Below are 17,174 nucleotides of genomic sequence, written 5' to 3'. Positions count from 1 at the left end.
ACCTCCATTATACATACACTGTACAGCAAGCATACCACCATTATACATACACTGTACAGCAAGCATACCACCATTATACATACACTGTACAGCAAGCATACCACCATTATACATACACTCTACAGCAATCATACCTCCATTATACATACACTCTACAGCAATCATACCTCCATTATACATACACTCTACAGCAATCATACCTCCATTATACATACACTGTCTGTGACTGTACAGCAATGATACATCCAATCCATTATTAATGGATTGGATGTATGATTGCTGTACAGTCACAGTGTATGTATAATGGATGTATGATTGCTGTACAGTGTATGTATAATGGAGGTATGATTGCTGTACAGTGTATGTATAATGGAGGTATGATTGCTGTACAGTGTATGTATAATGGAGCCTCCAATCCAAAAAAAAGTCTCCAATCCAAAAAAAAGTTTTAATAAAGTTTTTCATTTTGTTTGTATTGATATTTATGAGTGTAGGTATGTTTATGTATGTGTGCATGCAAGCAAGAGTGTGTGTGTGTGTATATATATCACACACACACACGCGTGCGCTGCGTGAGTTTGTGCTTTAGGGTGCACACCCTAATGCAATAGGCTGCGCACGCCTATGGTATAATTTATACCACTGTGCTATATGTATGTTGTATAATTTATACCACTGTGCTATATGTATACTGTATAATTTATACCACTGTGCTATATGTATACTGTATAATTTATACCACTGTGCTATATGTATACTGTATAATTTATACCACTGTGCTATATGTATACTGTATAATTTATACCACTGTGCTATATGTATACTGTATCATTTATACCACTCTGCTATATGTATACTGTATAATTTACACCACTGTACTATATGTATACTGTATAATGTATACCACTGTGCTATATGTATACTGTATAATTTATATCCCTGGGCTATATGTATACTGTATAATTTATACCACTGGGCTATATGTATACTGTATAATTTATTCCACTGTTCTATATGTATACTGTATAATTTATACCACTGTGCTATATGTATACTGTATAATTTATACCACTGGGCTATATGTATACTGTGTAATTTATACCACTAGGGATATATTCTATATTCCTACTGTCCATGCATGTAGAGTTGCAGTTTGTAAACATCTGGAAGGGCATAGTTTGGAGACCACTGTGTATACAGTGTTTTGGACTTTGGCAGCATTATGGCTGTAAGAGCGTCATGGAAAATATAGTCGACAACATCTGCAGTGCCGACGGTTGCCTACCCCTGGTATATGTGTTGAGCTGGAGAGTTTTCCTATACTTTGCATTTATAAAGAGGTTGTAGGCTCTGCTGACATGTATGTTGTAGTTAATCCTCACATATCACAAAAAAAATAAATAGGCTTTGTTAGCTAAGGTATAACTGAAAATTAGGTGTTACCATTCTTCTTGTCAGAAGAATATGTCCCACTCCCTACACAAGTCTAATACTGTCAGCAATGATTCTACATAGTCAGTGTGTAAGGCGTAACTTATGGATTTCTGACAAGTGGAATGGTAACATTCAGACGTCAGGTTATTAATACAAACAGGACAAGGGCTTATTGTTCAATTAAAATAAACTTCTAACATGCAAAAGTAGGGTTGACTGGACTTTACATGGCACCATGAAAAGGAAAGTGTCATGAGAAAATTACCAATTGTTTACCGTATATACTCGAGTATAAGCCGAGTTTTTGAGCACGATTTTTCGTCCTGAAAACGCCCTCCTCGGTTTATACTCGAGTGAACTCTCCGCCTGTCAATCCCTTCTCAGTGGTCTTCAACCTGCGGACCTCCAGGTGTTGCAAAACTACAACTCCCAGGGCATGCTGGGAGTTGTAGTTTTGAAACACCTGGAGGTCCGCCGGTTTAAGACCACTGCAGCCTTCTTCATCATCCAGACCCCCCCTTTAGTTTTCTACTCACCTCCCCTCGGTGGGAAGGAAGGGTGAGCTGGTCTGGGCCATCTATGCTGCAGGGACCGTCCGGTGGGGAGGGTTAGTCATTCCGGGCTGTCCATTTTCTCCGGGAGGCCCTCTTCTCCGATCTGGCCCCAGACTAGTGACGTTGCCTTGCCGATGAAGCACAGGTACGTTCACGGACATCCCTGTGCGTCGTCTTCAAGGCAACGTCACTAGTCCGGGGTCGGACCCGGAGCGGAGAAGAGGGCCTCCCGGTGAAGATGGACAGCCCGGAACGACTAACCCTCCCCACCGGATGGTCCCTGCAGCATAGATGGCCCGAAACAGCTCACCCTTCCTTCCTTCCGAGGGGAGGTGAGTAGAAAACTAAATGGGGGGTCTGGATGATGACGAAGGCTGCAGTGGTCTTCAACCTGCGGACCTCCAGAAGTTTCAAAACTACAACTTCCAGTATGCCCAACAGCTGATGGCTGTCCGGGCATGCTGGGAGTTGTAGTTTTGCAACATCTGGAGATCCTCAGGTTGAAGACCACTGATTAAGGGATTGACAGGCAGTGATGATGAAGGGGGGGGGGAATGATGACAGTGGTCTGGATGAGGACGGGGGGATGATGACAGGTGGTGATGATGAAGGGGGGATGATGACAGGGTGATGATGAAGGGGGTGTTAATGACGGGGGTCTGGATGATGACAGGGGGGGGGATGATGTATTTCTCACCCTAGGCTTATAGTCGATTCAATAACTTTTCCTGGGTTTTTGGGGTGAAATTAGGGGCCTCGGCTTATATTCGGGTCGGCATATACTCGAGTATATACGGTAAATCAAGTTTTTAAGTTAACCCTATTTTTTTAAGAATTTTTGGTAATATTTTCTAAAATTTTCAATTTTATTAGCTATATTTTATAAAAATCCTGCAGTTAAAATTTGGGGCGGAACTGGGGGGCGGGGGCGATTTTCACCCCACTTTGCTGCTATTCCTGTGAAACACCTAAAAGGTTAACAGACTTTCTGAATGTCAGTTTGAATACTTTGAGGGGTGCAGTTTTTATAATTGGGTCATATATTGGGGATTTCTAGCATTAAGGCACCTCAAATCCAATTTAAACTGAACTGGTCCCTGAAAAATTAATATTTTGAAATTTTAAGGAAAAAATTTAAGAATTGCTGCAAAATTTTGAAGCCCCCTAATGTCTTCAAAAAGTAAACACGTGTACTTTATGATGCCAACATAAAAAAACCATATTGTATATGGGAATCAATAAGTCATTTATTTGGAATGACCATTTTCTTTACAAGCAGAGCATTTCAAATTTAGAAAAATGCTAAGTTTTCCATTCTTCCATAAAATTTGGGCATTTTTCCACAAAGAAATTATGCACTTCAACAATTTGCCACTATATTAAAGTAGAATATGTCACTCAAAAAAAAATCTCAGAATCAGATTGATAAGTAAAAGCATCCCAGAGTTATTAAGGGCAGAAAGTGACACAGGTCAGATTTGAAAAATGTGGCTGTGTCCATATGGCAAGAATGGGCTTGGTCCTTAAGGGGTTAAGGGGTTAAAACAGCTCAGGCAAGACGAAAGTCCCCATAATTATTTACGACAAATAGAATGAAAAAAAAAATTCCAATCAGAAAATAGATTTTTCTGTATCTGATCAGTAAAAAAAAAAAAAAAATAATAATAATAATAATCTAGGTGATACCTTTAAAGAAGGGAGAAGTCAAGCTTTAGGAATAGCCCTGGGCCTATGGTCTACTAATCCTTTATTGTCACAACTGAAGAATGTTGGGCTTAGTTAATAGCTGTACTAAATCATAATAATCCATCTCTATAAAACTGTCTCTATTGTCTATAAACTGTGAGTAAGTTCTCTGTACAGTACTGTGGAATGCCGCTGTATCCATCACAATAAATTACAAAATACATACAAAATGTCAATATATATTTAACTCTTGAGAATTTATGCCTTAAAGATTAATGAAATTTTGTGCGCTAGTTCTTTCTGTAACTTATGTTGACTTTAAAGAAAAGAAACTTGTGCATGACTGGCCATCTCTCCTTTGAGTTCGAAGGTATGGTAGCAAGAAACTTCTAAATGGGGGTCAGTAAGCTCCCATACTCTTAATAGGACAACAAAAAAAGTCAGTCAAGATTACACACTTCACATCTCTTCTTAACATTTTTAGAAGAAATATACACTATTTTTGAGAGGCTAAGAACAGAATCAAAGTTGGGTTCGGTGTCAGTCTTCAAGGCTCTTAGTGAGTAACAGTTAAAACAGTGTTGAGTGTGTAGGACGATTCAGAGTCACTTAAAATAACATCATGACAAAAATTTTCCCATGAGGTGATAACATCCTCTGCACTGCCACTACAGGCGAAATATATAATTTACAATCCAAATCTATTCTCCCTAAGTCCTACCTGGAGATTTCTCTGCCCTGCAAACTGATAGGAAAGAAACTTTTAACCCCTTAAGGACCGGGGTTTTTTCCGTTTTTGCACTTTAGTTTTGTGCTCAATGCCTTTAAAAAATCATAACTCTTTCAATGTTGCACCTAAAAATCCATATGATGGCTTATTTTTTGCGCCACCAATTCTACTTTGTAATGACATCAGTCATTTTGCCCAAAAATCTACGGTGAAACGGAAAAAAAATCATTGTGAGACAAAATTGAAAAAAAAACGCAGTTTTGTAACTTCTGGGGGCTTCCGTTTCTACGTAGTACATTTTTCGGTAAAAATGACACCTTATCTTGATTCTGTAGGTTCATACGATTAAAATGATACCCTACTTATATAGGTTTGATTTTGTCGTACTTTTGGAAAAAATCATAACTTCATGCAGGAAAATTAATACGTTTAAAATTGTCATCTTCTGACCCCTATAACTTTTTTTATTTTTCTGCGTATGGGGCGGTATGAGGGCTAATTTTTTGCACCGTGATCTGAAGTTTTTATCGGTACCATTTTTGCATTGATAGGACTTATTGATCAATTTTTATTCATTTTTTCATGATGTAAAAAGTGACCAAAAATGCACTATTTTGGAATTTGGAATTTTTTGGCGCATACGCCATTGACCATGCCGTTTAATTAACAATATATTTTTATAATTCGGGCATTTCCGCACGCGATGATACCATATATGTTTATTTTTATTTTTATTTAATACACTATTTTTTTTATGGGAAAAGGGGGGCGATTCAAACTTTTAATAGGCGAGGGGTTAAATGATCTTTATTCACTTTTTTTTTCACTTTTTTTTTTGCAGCGTTATAGGTCCCATAGAGACCTATAACACTGCACACACTGATCTTTTACATTGATCACTGGTTTCTCATAGGAAACCAGTGATCGATGATTCTGCCGCTTGACTGCTCGGTCAGCGAGGAGGCAGGTAGGGACCCTCCGGCTGTCCTGTAAGCTGTTCGGGATGCCGCGATTTCGCCGCAGCTATCCCTAACAGCCTACTGAGCTAACCGGCACTTTTTACTTTCACTTTTAGCCGCGTGGCTCAGCTTTGAGCGTGCGGCTAAAGGGTTAATAGCGCGCGGCTGTTAGCGGCGGGTCCCGGCTTCACTATGACACTGGGCCCACTGTGATATGATGCGGGGTCACCGTGGGACCCCGCGTTATATCACGAGTGCGGGACCAAGGGCGTACTCATACGTCCTTGGTCCTTAAGAGGTTAATAAACTATACTATAATGGACACCATAAACTCTACCCCCTTGTTTAATTTATTGCCTGCCGACCGTCTATAAAAAGGGAGGTAGTCTTATGCTGCAGAAAAGACTAAGATTAAAACAGATTTAAATTCTAAATTGTAAACTTTGCTTATGTCCAATTAGCAGCACAATTGTGGAAATGTAAAAGGAAGAATGCCCAGGTAAATATCCCAAGTACAGATCTTAGAAGAAATCTTCCAAAGGATCTTCTATTGATATGATTATGTATTTAGCATTTACTATGAGATTTACCCACAAATCCATTCTTTAGAAACTAAGGAGTGCTCAGTTACAGGAATAGATAGAGCCCTGGTAGAATGTTTTCTGAGAAAGCTCTAAAGTTTCAGATTTTCTGATGAGAAGGGTAAGGCTGTGGTCTCTTGTGCATGATAAATAGGTTTTGGAGGTTTTAAAGCCTCTGTTGGGCCCAGAAAAGATACCATTAGCAGGTTTTCTTGTTTCCTAAAGGAAGCATTTCTTTCCAGATTTGTCAGGTTTGAAGACAGTGGCCAAGATCTAAAGCAATCCAAAGGATGTCATCTTGAGATGCTTCATCTTGGGAAGGAACTAGAAGCATCGGAGGTGACGTTTTATCATCTTATGCTATAAAGTGAGGACAGGTCTGACACTTTAGCATTCACAAGACAGCAGACAGCGAGGCACAGAAATAGTTCAGGCCCCAATACTCTGAAGACATCAGATGAACCCCGTTTCAGGGCACTGTGCCTCTGTACAGCATGGACATTCCATCACCCGATGTTTTCAAACAGCAGTGAACTTGTTTTTTGTTTTTCAAAATGAAGGTCACGCTGCTGGCATAAAACAAAATGGTTTAGCACAGGGGGACATATTGGGCGCTGGAAAGAGTCTGATGCTGTGGCTCAACTGTTGCCAGAAAGTTACTTCCTCTGGAGCATACAGCAGCTGATAAGTACTGGAAGGATTATGATTTTTGAATAGTAATTTACAAGTCTGTTTAACTTTCTGGCACCAGTTGGAAAAAAAAAAAAGTTTTCCAGTGGAGTACCTCTTTAATTTACAGGAAGACAGCAATTTGATGAGCTGCAGTCTGACATGTCCACCCTCGGCACCATAAAGATGATTGCATGGGAAGCCCAGGCAGCAAAACAGCAGGCACTGGTCGAGTGGCAGGAGTTAAGCAGCGGTTTTTCTTTTTTATGTTTGCAGTCTGGCCATGATTTAAAAAAGAAAAAAAAAAATTTACAGCTGGAGTACCCCTCTCCTTTTTTTTCTGGTGTTTTTTAATGGCGTTCATGATGGCACAGCCTAATAGTACACACTATAGCCATGGTCCTGAGTGTGTGTGTCATGTTCCCGGCTAACATATTGGTTTGTAGCGATTGTGATTGCTGCATACCAATGGTGACAGAGGGAGCCTCTTCCCTGTCAATAATGACTGTGCGAAACATGAGGAATTATGTAGGAATTGGCATTTTAGTAAGGGATTGTATTTTCCCTCTTTAATAGCCCACTATATATATATATATATATATATATATATAGTGTAAATAAGGCCTAGTTGTGCAACCAGGTAATCTGCACCAATGGTGTATGACGTTAGAGCTTTTTCTGTTTGATATATGAAAATATCCAGGAAACACTATTGGATTACAGTTTTTATTAGAACCAACAATAGAAAAAAAGGAAAAAAAGGAGACACAGAAGGGAAGAGGGACCAGGAAAGGAGGAAAGAAGAAGAAAGAGAAGAAAAGAATAGCGAGAAAGTCCAAGCATATGGGAGGAAATAGAATGAAATTCAGGAGGGTTGCCTGAATCAGTTAATCTATCCCATGGATCCCATAAGGAGAAAAACACGAGGACATTGTTGTTCAGAGAGGCAGTGAGGGACTCAAGAGAGTGGATCTAGCCACACAGCTCATCTTCGTAGGGGGGTAAGGATTGCTTCCAGTGCTTGGCAATGATGGTTTTGTCTGCCAGGACAATGTGTAGAAAGAGTTTAAACAGTTTCTTAGCCAAAGCCCTAGTGGACAAGTGTAAAAGAAAGACCAACGGGTCGAGGGGGATTACAACCCCCAGAACTGTATGGATCAACTTCTGCACCTGCAACCAATATGTAGCTATTAATGGACAAGACCAAAATATGTGGAATACATCTCCCAATCCCACCCCGCATCTCCAGCACTGGGGAGGGATATTAGGGTTCAATTTGTTGAGAAGGAACGTGTGTGGTACCACCCTATGAGCATCTTAAATTGTGTTTCTTTATAGGCCATGCAAATTTAAGCCTTAGAGGCCCTCTCCCAGATCACATGCCACTGAGGGATTTAAATAGTAGCCTTGAAGGCCCCTTCTCAATGGCCCATATAGTGATGGGAAGGAAGAGACCCGTCCAGGGGGGATAGCAAGAGAGAGTAAATACTGGAGAGCACTCCCCTCGTCTGAGTCCCACTCCTACACAACCTCTCGAGCCCTGTTTAGAGGACAGATAGTAACAAAGTTGCATATAGTGGGCTTGTTCAGAGGCGGGAAGACTCCAACGGGTAGTTATCTGATCAAAGGTTAGAAGGGAGCGGGAGACGGGGTCCACCACATCCGCCCAGCAAAACAGACCTCGAGAGCCCCATTCCCTTACCATACAAGAAGTCAGACCAGGAGAGAAATCAGGGTGATAAAGAAAATATTGTAAGGGAGAGAAAGAGGAAAGAAGCCTAAATCGCCTAGAGCAATAGGTCCAAACATATCGGGAAAACAACATTGGCCCTAAAAGGGGGAGGGTAGGGGAGGGAAGCGGGAAAGTCCAGATGGGCCACCCAATAGTATTTGGGCCACCCAATAGTATTTGGTCACGTCCGGAACACTCTGCCCCCCAAAAAACCTACTCACCAACATGACGGACATTGGGAGCCGATGCCTTTTGGCATCCCAGATGAATCGGAAAATGGCCAATTGAAAAGAGCGCAACATGGCTAACGGGATCTGCACCGGCAGCGTCTCAAAAAAGTAGAGCAGTTTAGGAAGAATAGTCATCTTAACAGTACATCTTAAATGTACTGTGACCTCCATTTTTCCATCAAAGCACACAGCTCTCAAAACAAAGGGGGAAAATTAGTGGAATACAGAGAGGAATAGCATGGAGAAAGCGACACTCCTAAGTACTTAGCAAAGAGGCACCATCAAAGTAGTTTTGGCCGCAAGAGGGTAACCATGGAAGTAGGGAGGTTAATGGGCATGGCCTCCGATTTAGAGAGGTTGACTTTGTATCCAGAGACCAGACTATATGCATGCAGGAGTTTAAACAAAGAAGGCAGAGACAGGAGGGGATTAGTAAGAGTAAGCAGAACATCATCTGCAAAGAGGCAGATCTTAAAGTCCCTGCCATGAAGGGCTATACCAGAGATGTCCGGATCCCCCCCAGATAAAGGCTGAAAGCGGCTCTATCCATAGGGCAAAGATCAGGAATAATAACGGGCAGCCCTGCCTAGTGTCATTGTATAGGGTAGAGGTCGGGGAAGAGGCATGTGGAAGCTTTAGAGAAGCAGTAGGAGAGGAGTAGAGACCCCCTCTTGTCAAAGTGTGTCTCCTGAAGGTAGACAATATCGCCTTCAGGGCTACCAACTCCCTCTGCAGCAGGCGACGCTTAATCGGGTTGTTAAGACCCTTTACGTTCAAGGAGACACACTTAGCCATGAGGAGGCAGGTGGGTAAGGGGTGCAAGTGTAGTAGCATACTGACTCAGACCAGCGAGAATGTCTCGAGCAGACCAGGCAGAAGATGGAGGCCACCATGATTTTCTTCTGGACCTAAGAAAAAGGAAAGCTGAAAGGAGAGGCAGACAAAGGTCAAGACTGGCAGGACAAAGGACCAGAGGAAGGAACAGATGGACAGGAACAAAAAGGAAGGGAACAAGCATGAGACAGAATCATAAATAAACCAATGGCATAAAAGCCAGAGAGGAGATCATACTGGCAGAACAGAACAACACATAGGAGTGTAACAAAAACATTCCGTCTTTTACCATGGCCTCAAAGGGGGGAAGGTGGAAGAATGCACCAAAGGGGACCACTCACAGAAACAAGAGTCCCACTCGGAGGCCACGCAAAAGGACATCCCTACAAGTCCTCAGGGGGGGGGGGGGTCAGAACAAGGGCCGTGAGAGCCTGAAGAGGGTACAACCTGGTCAGCCCTGTGGCGCTTCCCACGCACAGGTTGCCACACTGGAGGTAAGGGGGGGGCAGAGGAATCCGGCCCCAGTCCGTAAGGTCAGGGACCAGGAGGTGAAGGGTAGCACAGAAATCCGGCAAATCAGCAATGGACCGCAGCACAGCAGAGCGTCCATCACGTCTAGCCTGTAGAGCAAACAAGACCATTGGTAGGGAACTTGTTCAGATCGCAGGGCCGGCAGGAGAGGTTGCAGCAGCCGCCTTTTGCGTAGAGTGATCCATGATAGATCTTGGAACAGTTGAATGGGGGCTCCGTCGAAGTCAAAGTTCCAGAGGGAGCGTGATTTGGCCATTATCATTTCCTTCAATATGAAGTCAGCAACACAACAGATGACCTCACGGGGGGGGGGACCATTGGTGGGGCGAGGACGGAGGGCCCGATGGGCATGATCCAGCTTGATCCTGTGCGACGGGGCTCACCCAGAATCATGTTGAAGATATCCTCTAATGTAACATGCAAATCTTCAGCTTGTGTAGCCTCAGGGAGACCACGCACTCGAATGTTAGTATGCCTGCCCCTGTTGTCAATGTCCTCCATGTGAGAATGTAGATCACTGAGGAAGTCAGACTGAGCAGATGAGGTGTTTTGAAGCTTAGCAATATAGGACCGTGTGGAATTGTGGGCCTCCTCCAAGTCCTCCACACCATGAGAGACTTGCTGGAGATCCTGGTGGAGCACGGAGATTTCTGCCCAGCATGCATCCTTAACTTCTGTAATGAGAGCTTTAAAATCTTCCTTAGTAGGGATTGAGAGGGAAGCTGGCTGAAGTCCATAGGAAGCAGGATAGAGGCAGGTATCCCAGAACACTCCATTCCAATGTCCCAAGCTGGATGGCTGACTATGAGGGCCCCTGGGGACCTCAAGGTATACTAGAGGCCCTGCAGGGGCACCATCCTGGGGGTCCCTCAGCATGCTTGAGGGTTGACATGGGCCTCTGCGGCTTGGGAAAGACACCAGAGGGCAATGCAGAGATGGAAGAGAATGGAGCAGGGGCAGTGGGCCAGTCAGGTGGGGCCACAAGGGAGAGCCCAGAGGGAGAGGGATGCTGAATGCAGGCAGCTGGGTCTCTTAATGGTGGGGACTCCACTGTAGAAGGTGGGGAGTCCCTGACCTTCTCATCCCAGGAAAGTTGTCCACTTCCCAGTGGAGAGGGAGGTTAAGGAGCTTGTGGGCACAAGGTGAGATCCTGGGGTGGGGAGATAGGCCCCGACGGCAGCTGGGCAGAGGTTTTACTGACCGGAGGTGAGGTGCTGGCAGCAGAAGGATCCCAGCCAGGGGCCTGTTATGGCTGGTCCGGCAGTACTGCAGCAGCCACAGTGGAGGAAGCGGAAAATGGCGGGTGGGCATCTGCATCGCACTTGACGCTTGGACCAGAGGTCGGGGCAGGCGGCAAGAGCAGCTGGGACAGGGCATCCTGATTTCCAGAGGGTCCGTCCGGCAGGACGAGACCTGGGCAGGTACGTGCAGCAGCAGCCCCTACTGAGCGCGAGCACACAGGGCCTGGGGAGACAGGCGGGGAGGTCGGGGCTGGCAAGGAGGATGGGTGGAGATAGCGCACAATCCCTCCTGAGGGGCCTGAGGGTCCAGACCTGCGGTTGGGTTCCTCTTGCGGAGTTGGGCACCCCTCTTCATGAGGCAGGGGGGCTGTAGGAAGCAGATGAAGCTAATTTAGCGGCCACGAGGTGCGAAGCTCAGGACTCAGGCGGCCATCTTTGGCAGAGGCAAGCCACGCCCACCAAACCCCCCATCTTCCAGCCCGAAGGATTAAGATTTTTTAATAGAAGTAATTTGCAAATCTATTTAACTTTCTGGAGCCAGTTGATATACCATTTTCATTTCTTTGCAGGATGAGCTGTAGTTTTTAACAGTAGAGGGCTTCAAAGTTTAGCAGCAATTTTTCACAAAAATTTCAAGGGGTACAGTGTGCATTTATACCCCACAGGTATATTTCGAGAATGGAGGTCGAGATATGAGGAAGGGATAGGGGTAAGGATAGGAGGTAGAGATAAGAGGACGGGATATGAGGACTGGATATGAGGACGGGGTATGAGGATGGGATAGGAGGACGGGATAGGAGGACGGGATAGGAGGTCGGGATAGGAGGTCGGGATAGGAGGACGGGATAGGAGGACGGGATAGGAGGACGGGATAGGAGGACGGGATAGGAGGACGGGATAGGAGGTCGGGATAGGAGGTCGGGATAGGAGGTCGGGATAGGAGGTCGGGATAGGAGGTCGGGATAGGGGGTCGAGATAGGGGGACAGGATAGGAGAATGGGATAGGAGGTCGGGATTGGAGGAAGGGATATGAGTTTGGGATAGGAGGATGGGATAGGAGGTCAGGATAGGAGGTCGGGATAGGAGGTCGGGATAGGAGGTCGGGATAGGAGGTCGGGATAGGAGGTCGAGATAGGAGGACAGGAAAGGAGGACGGGATAGGAGGTCGGGATAGGAGGTCAGGATAGGAGGACGGGATAGGAGGTTGGGGTATGAGGATGGGATATGAGGTCGGGATAGGAGGATGGGATAGGAGGTCAGGATAGGAGGACGGGATAGGAGGTCGGGATAGGAGGTCGGGATAGGAGGTCGGGATAGGAGGTCGGGATAGGAGGTCGAGATAGGAGGACAGGAAAGGAGGACGGGATAGGAGGTCGGGATAGGAGGACGGGATAGGAGGTCAGGATAGGAGGTCAGGATAGGAGGTCAGGATAGGAGGCCAGGATAGGAGGCCGGGATAGGAGGCCGGGATAGGAGGCCGGGATAGGAGGTCGGGATAGGAGGTCGGGATATGGCAACAATATATGAGGACGGGATATGAAGTCAAAAGCTTCCACCTTTGTTTATTTTCCTCCCCAACAAGGATTAGGAAGGAAAAACCGGGCAACGTCGGGTACTCAACTAGTAGAGAGATATATATATATATGGTGGATATCGGGATCCACAAATAAAGTACATATTATTAGAAGGAGTCATATATCCAAAATAAAGTTATCATTTTATATACATGTTTGGTTTGGAATAAAAGCTAGTTTTTCACCATAAGTGTGCTGCAGCAACTCGACTTTTTTTGAATGTATCAAGAGGCTTTTGACCAGGGCCATGACGGGGCAAAAAAAAAAAAAAAAAAGAACCAGAGGTAAGTGTTTAGCATGTACATATATCAGGAAGCACTAATGTGCAAAAAGTAACAAATTAATGATGGGTTTGTCAATTAATACACGCAACAGCTAATAAAATAAATAAAGATTAAAATAAATGCAATTGATATATAAAATGAAAGTGCATAATGCAATTAATATATGACATGAAAGAAAGTGACATCTACCGTATATACTCGAGTATAAGCCGACCCGAGTATAAGCCGAGACCCCTAATTTCAACCCAAAATCCCAGGAAAAGTTATTGACTCGAGTATAAGCCTAGGGTGGGAAATACATCATCCCCCCCTGTCATCATCCAGACCCGTCATTAACATCCTCATCATCATCACCGCCTGTCATCATCCAGACCCTCATCATCATCACCTGTCATCATCCCCTTGTCATCATCCCACACATCCCCCTTCATCATCCCCTTGTCATCATCCCCACCCCCCTTCATCATCCCCTTGTAATCATCCCACCCCCCCCTTCATCATCCCCTTGTCATCATCCCCACCCCCCTTCATCATCCCACACACCCCCTTCATCATCCTCTTGTCATCATCCCACACCCCCCCTTCATCATCCTCTTGTCATCATCCGCCCTCAGTGGTCTTCAACCTGCGGACCTCCAGAGGTTTCAAAACTACAACTCCCAGCAAGCCCGGGCATCCATCGGCTGTCCGGGCTTGCTGGGAGTTGTAGTTTTGAAACCTCCGGAGGTCCGCAGGTTGAAGACCACTGCGGCCTTCGACATCATCCAGCCCCCTCTCACCCCCCTTTAGTTCTGTACAGTACTCGCCTCCACTCGGCGCTGGTCCGATGCTGCAGGGCTGTCCGGTGAGTAGGTTGTCCGGTGGGATAGTGGTTCTGGGCTGCTATCTTCACTGGGGGCGCCTCTTCTCCGCGCTTCAGGCCCAGAATAGAGGCGTTGCCTTGACAATGACGCAGAAGTACGTTGGCAATGAACGTACCTCTGCGTCGTTGTCAAGGCAACGTGACTATTCTGGGGCCGGGCCCGAAGCGCTTAGAAGAGGCCTCCCCGGTGAAGATAGCAGCCCGGAACCACTATCCCACCGGACCACCTCCTCTCCGGACAGTCCTGCAGCACCGGACCAGCGCCGAGCGGAGGCGAGTACTGTACAGAACTAAAGGGGGTGAGAGGGGGCTGGATCATGTCGAAGGCCGCAGTGGTCTTCAACCTGCGGACCTCCGGAGGTTTCAAAACTACAACTCCCAGCAAGCCCGGACAGCCGATGGCTGCCCGGGCTTGCTGGGAGTTGTAGTTTTGAAACTTCTGGAGGTCCGCAGGTTGAAGACCACTGCGGGTGGAGAGTTCACTCGAGTATAAGCCGAGGGGGGTGTTTTCAGCAAGAAAAATCGTGCTGAAAAACTCGGCTTATACTCGAGTATATACTGTAGGTGGTAAGAAACTAAAAGACATGCAAAAAATAAAAAATGTAAAAAGAAATTTGCATAAGTGCCCATCCCTACAACTGGGAAACGTACACAATTTGTGTAACCATTGATTTTAAAGAGGTTGCACAAGCAGAAAAAAAATATGTTTTCCACAATTTTTTCTGTTTCTCCCATGTCTAGGCCTATGTAAGTAGGAAAATAAATAAAGAATAAAAAAAAAGGGGTAAGTGGATAGCAAGTACATATTTCAGAAAACAAATTAATAATGGTATTTATCTATATATATATAACTCAATGGGGGATATTTATCAAAGTTGTCTATGTCCCGCATCAATATAGACCAAACTACAGAGTGTTTGGCTGGTCTATTGTGCACCTAATTTATCAAATGACGCACAGCTCTTGATAAATTCTGTGCACAGACTGCATGATCTATGCTTTAGTCTATATTTAAACCTGCTCCAACATGGTCTGACATTTCGGCGTACTTTCAGCCTATGCGACTTGTCTCTGAAAAGTCGCTTTTGATAAATTCAGCACCAATGCATTTTTCAATGCATTTCAGTCTAAAATAGACGAGCATGCATCATGTTCTAAAAATCCTCTAGAGCAAAAGTGGCAGAAAATTCGCACATATTTAGACTGCGACTTTCTGTGCGACAAATTTAGACAAGAAAAACCAGTCTAAATCCTTTGATAAATCTCCCCCATTGTGTGTATGTTCCAGCATCACCTCCAAACGGCTAAAGATATTACCATGAAACTTGGCACACATGTTACTTATATGTCAACAACAAACATAGGATAGGTGATTTAACCCTTACTCACCCCCATTTGCCAGGGGCGGGGATTTTGTTTAAAGTCTCATACAAGTCTATGGGAAATATATGTTACTGCATAACTTCCAAACGGCTGGAGATATTTCGATAATACTTGGCCACATGTTACTTATATGTCCACTTAAAATATAGGATAGTTAAATTAACCCTTAACTACCCCCATTTTTGAGGGTCGGGGTTTTTGTTTAAAGTCCCATGCAAATCAATGGGAAATGTATGTTCTCACATAACTTCAGTACGGCTGGAGATATTTCAATATCTGGTACACATTTTACGGGTCTGGATAGGAGGTCGGGATGGGAGTTCGAGATAGGAGGTCGAGATAGGAGAACTGGATATGAGGATGGGATATGAGTACGGAATAGGAGGACGGTATAGGAGGTCAGGATAGGAGGTCGAGATATGAGGTCGGGATAGGAAGTAGAGATAGGAGCTCGGGATAGGAGGAGAGGATAGGAGGACGGGATAGGAGGTCGAGATAGGAGGACGGGATATGAGGACGGGATAGGAGGACGGGATAGGAGGTCGGGATAGGAGGTCGGGATAGGAGGTCGGGATAGGAGGTCGGGATAGGAGGAAGGAATAGGAGGTCGGGATAGGAGGTCGGGATATGAGGAAGGAATAGGAGGTCGGGATATGAGGATGGGATAGGAGGTCAGGATAGGAGGACAAGATAGCATGGCGGAATAGGAGGTCAACAAGGATTAGGAAGGAAAAACCGGGCAACGTCAGGAGAATAGATAGATAGGTATAGATATATGGTGGATATCAGGATCCACAAATAAAGTACATATTATTAGAAGGAGTCACATATATAAAATAAGTTATCATTTCATATACATTTTTGGTTTGGAATAAAAGCTAAGTTTTGCACCATAAGTGTGCTGCAGCAACTCAACTTTTTTTGGATGTATCAAGAGGCTTTGACCAGGGCCATGACGGGGCAAAAAAAAAAAAAAAAAAGAACCAGAGGTAAGTGTTTAGCATGTACATATATCAGGAAGCACTAATGTGCAAAAAGTAACAAATTAATGATGGGTTTGTCAATTAATGCACGCAACAGCTAATAAAATAAATAAAGATTAAAATAAATGCAATTGATATATAATATTAAAGTGCATAATGCAATTAATATATGATATGAAAGAAAGTGACATCTAGTGGTAAGAAACTAAAAGACATGCAAGAAAGAAAAAAGAAAAAAGAAATTTGCATAAGTGCCCATCCCTACAACTGGGGAACTTACACAATTTGTGTAACCATTGTTGATCAAGCAGAAAAAAAAAACACTTTTTTCCACCATTTTTTCTGCTTCTCCCATGTCTAGGCCTATGGAAATAGAAAAAAAAAAATGGGTAAGTGGATAAAAAGTACATGTTTCAGAAAACAAATTAATAATGGTATATATCTATGTATATAAAACTCAATGTGTGTATGTATATATGTGTGTATGTTCCAGCATCACGACCAAACGGCTAAAGATATTAACATGAAATGTGGCACACATGTTACTTATATGTCAACAACAAACATAGGATAAGTGATTTAACCCTTACCCAGGGTCAGGGTTTTTGTTTAAAGTCCCATTCAAATCAATGGGAAATGTATGTTCCCACATAACTTCTGTACGGCTGTAGATATTTCAATACCTGGTACACATATTATGGGTCGGGATAGGAGGTCGGGATGGGAGAACTGGATATGAGCATGGGATATGGGGACGGAATAGGAGGACGGTATAGCAGGTCGGGATAGGAGGTCGAGATATGAGGACGGGATAGGAGTTTGCGATAGGAGGTCGGGAAAGGAGGTCGGGATGGGCCAGGATAGGAGGACGGGATAGGAGGTCGAGATAGGAGGACGGGATAGGAGG

The 17,174-nt window shown here is 44.3% G+C and overlaps 1 protein-coding gene across 1 annotated transcript in view; it reads left to right on the top strand.

Annotated features, from left to right (window-relative positions):
* The first annotated feature begins 10,830 nt into the window (after positions 1-10,830).
* The window catches only part of LOC130360969 (alpha-1,4-N-acetylglucosaminyltransferase-like), a 30,387-nt gene continuing 24,043 nt past the window's right edge, over positions 10,831-17,174 (top strand). Inside the window, exon 1 of the mRNA XM_056563529.1 lies at positions 10,831-10,912. Within this exon, the coding sequence (XP_056419504.1) occupies positions 10,831-10,912 (82 nt within the window). The remainder of the gene's footprint in view (positions 10,913-17,174) is intronic.

Source organism: Hyla sarda, chromosome 3 (genome assembly GCF_029499605.1).
Source record: "Hyla sarda isolate aHylSar1 chromosome 3, aHylSar1.hap1, whole genome shotgun sequence".
In the NCBI taxonomy this organism is placed as follows: domain Eukaryota; kingdom Metazoa; phylum Chordata; class Amphibia; order Anura; family Hylidae; genus Hyla; species Hyla sarda.
This window is presented reverse-complemented; position numbering and strand designations above follow the sequence as displayed.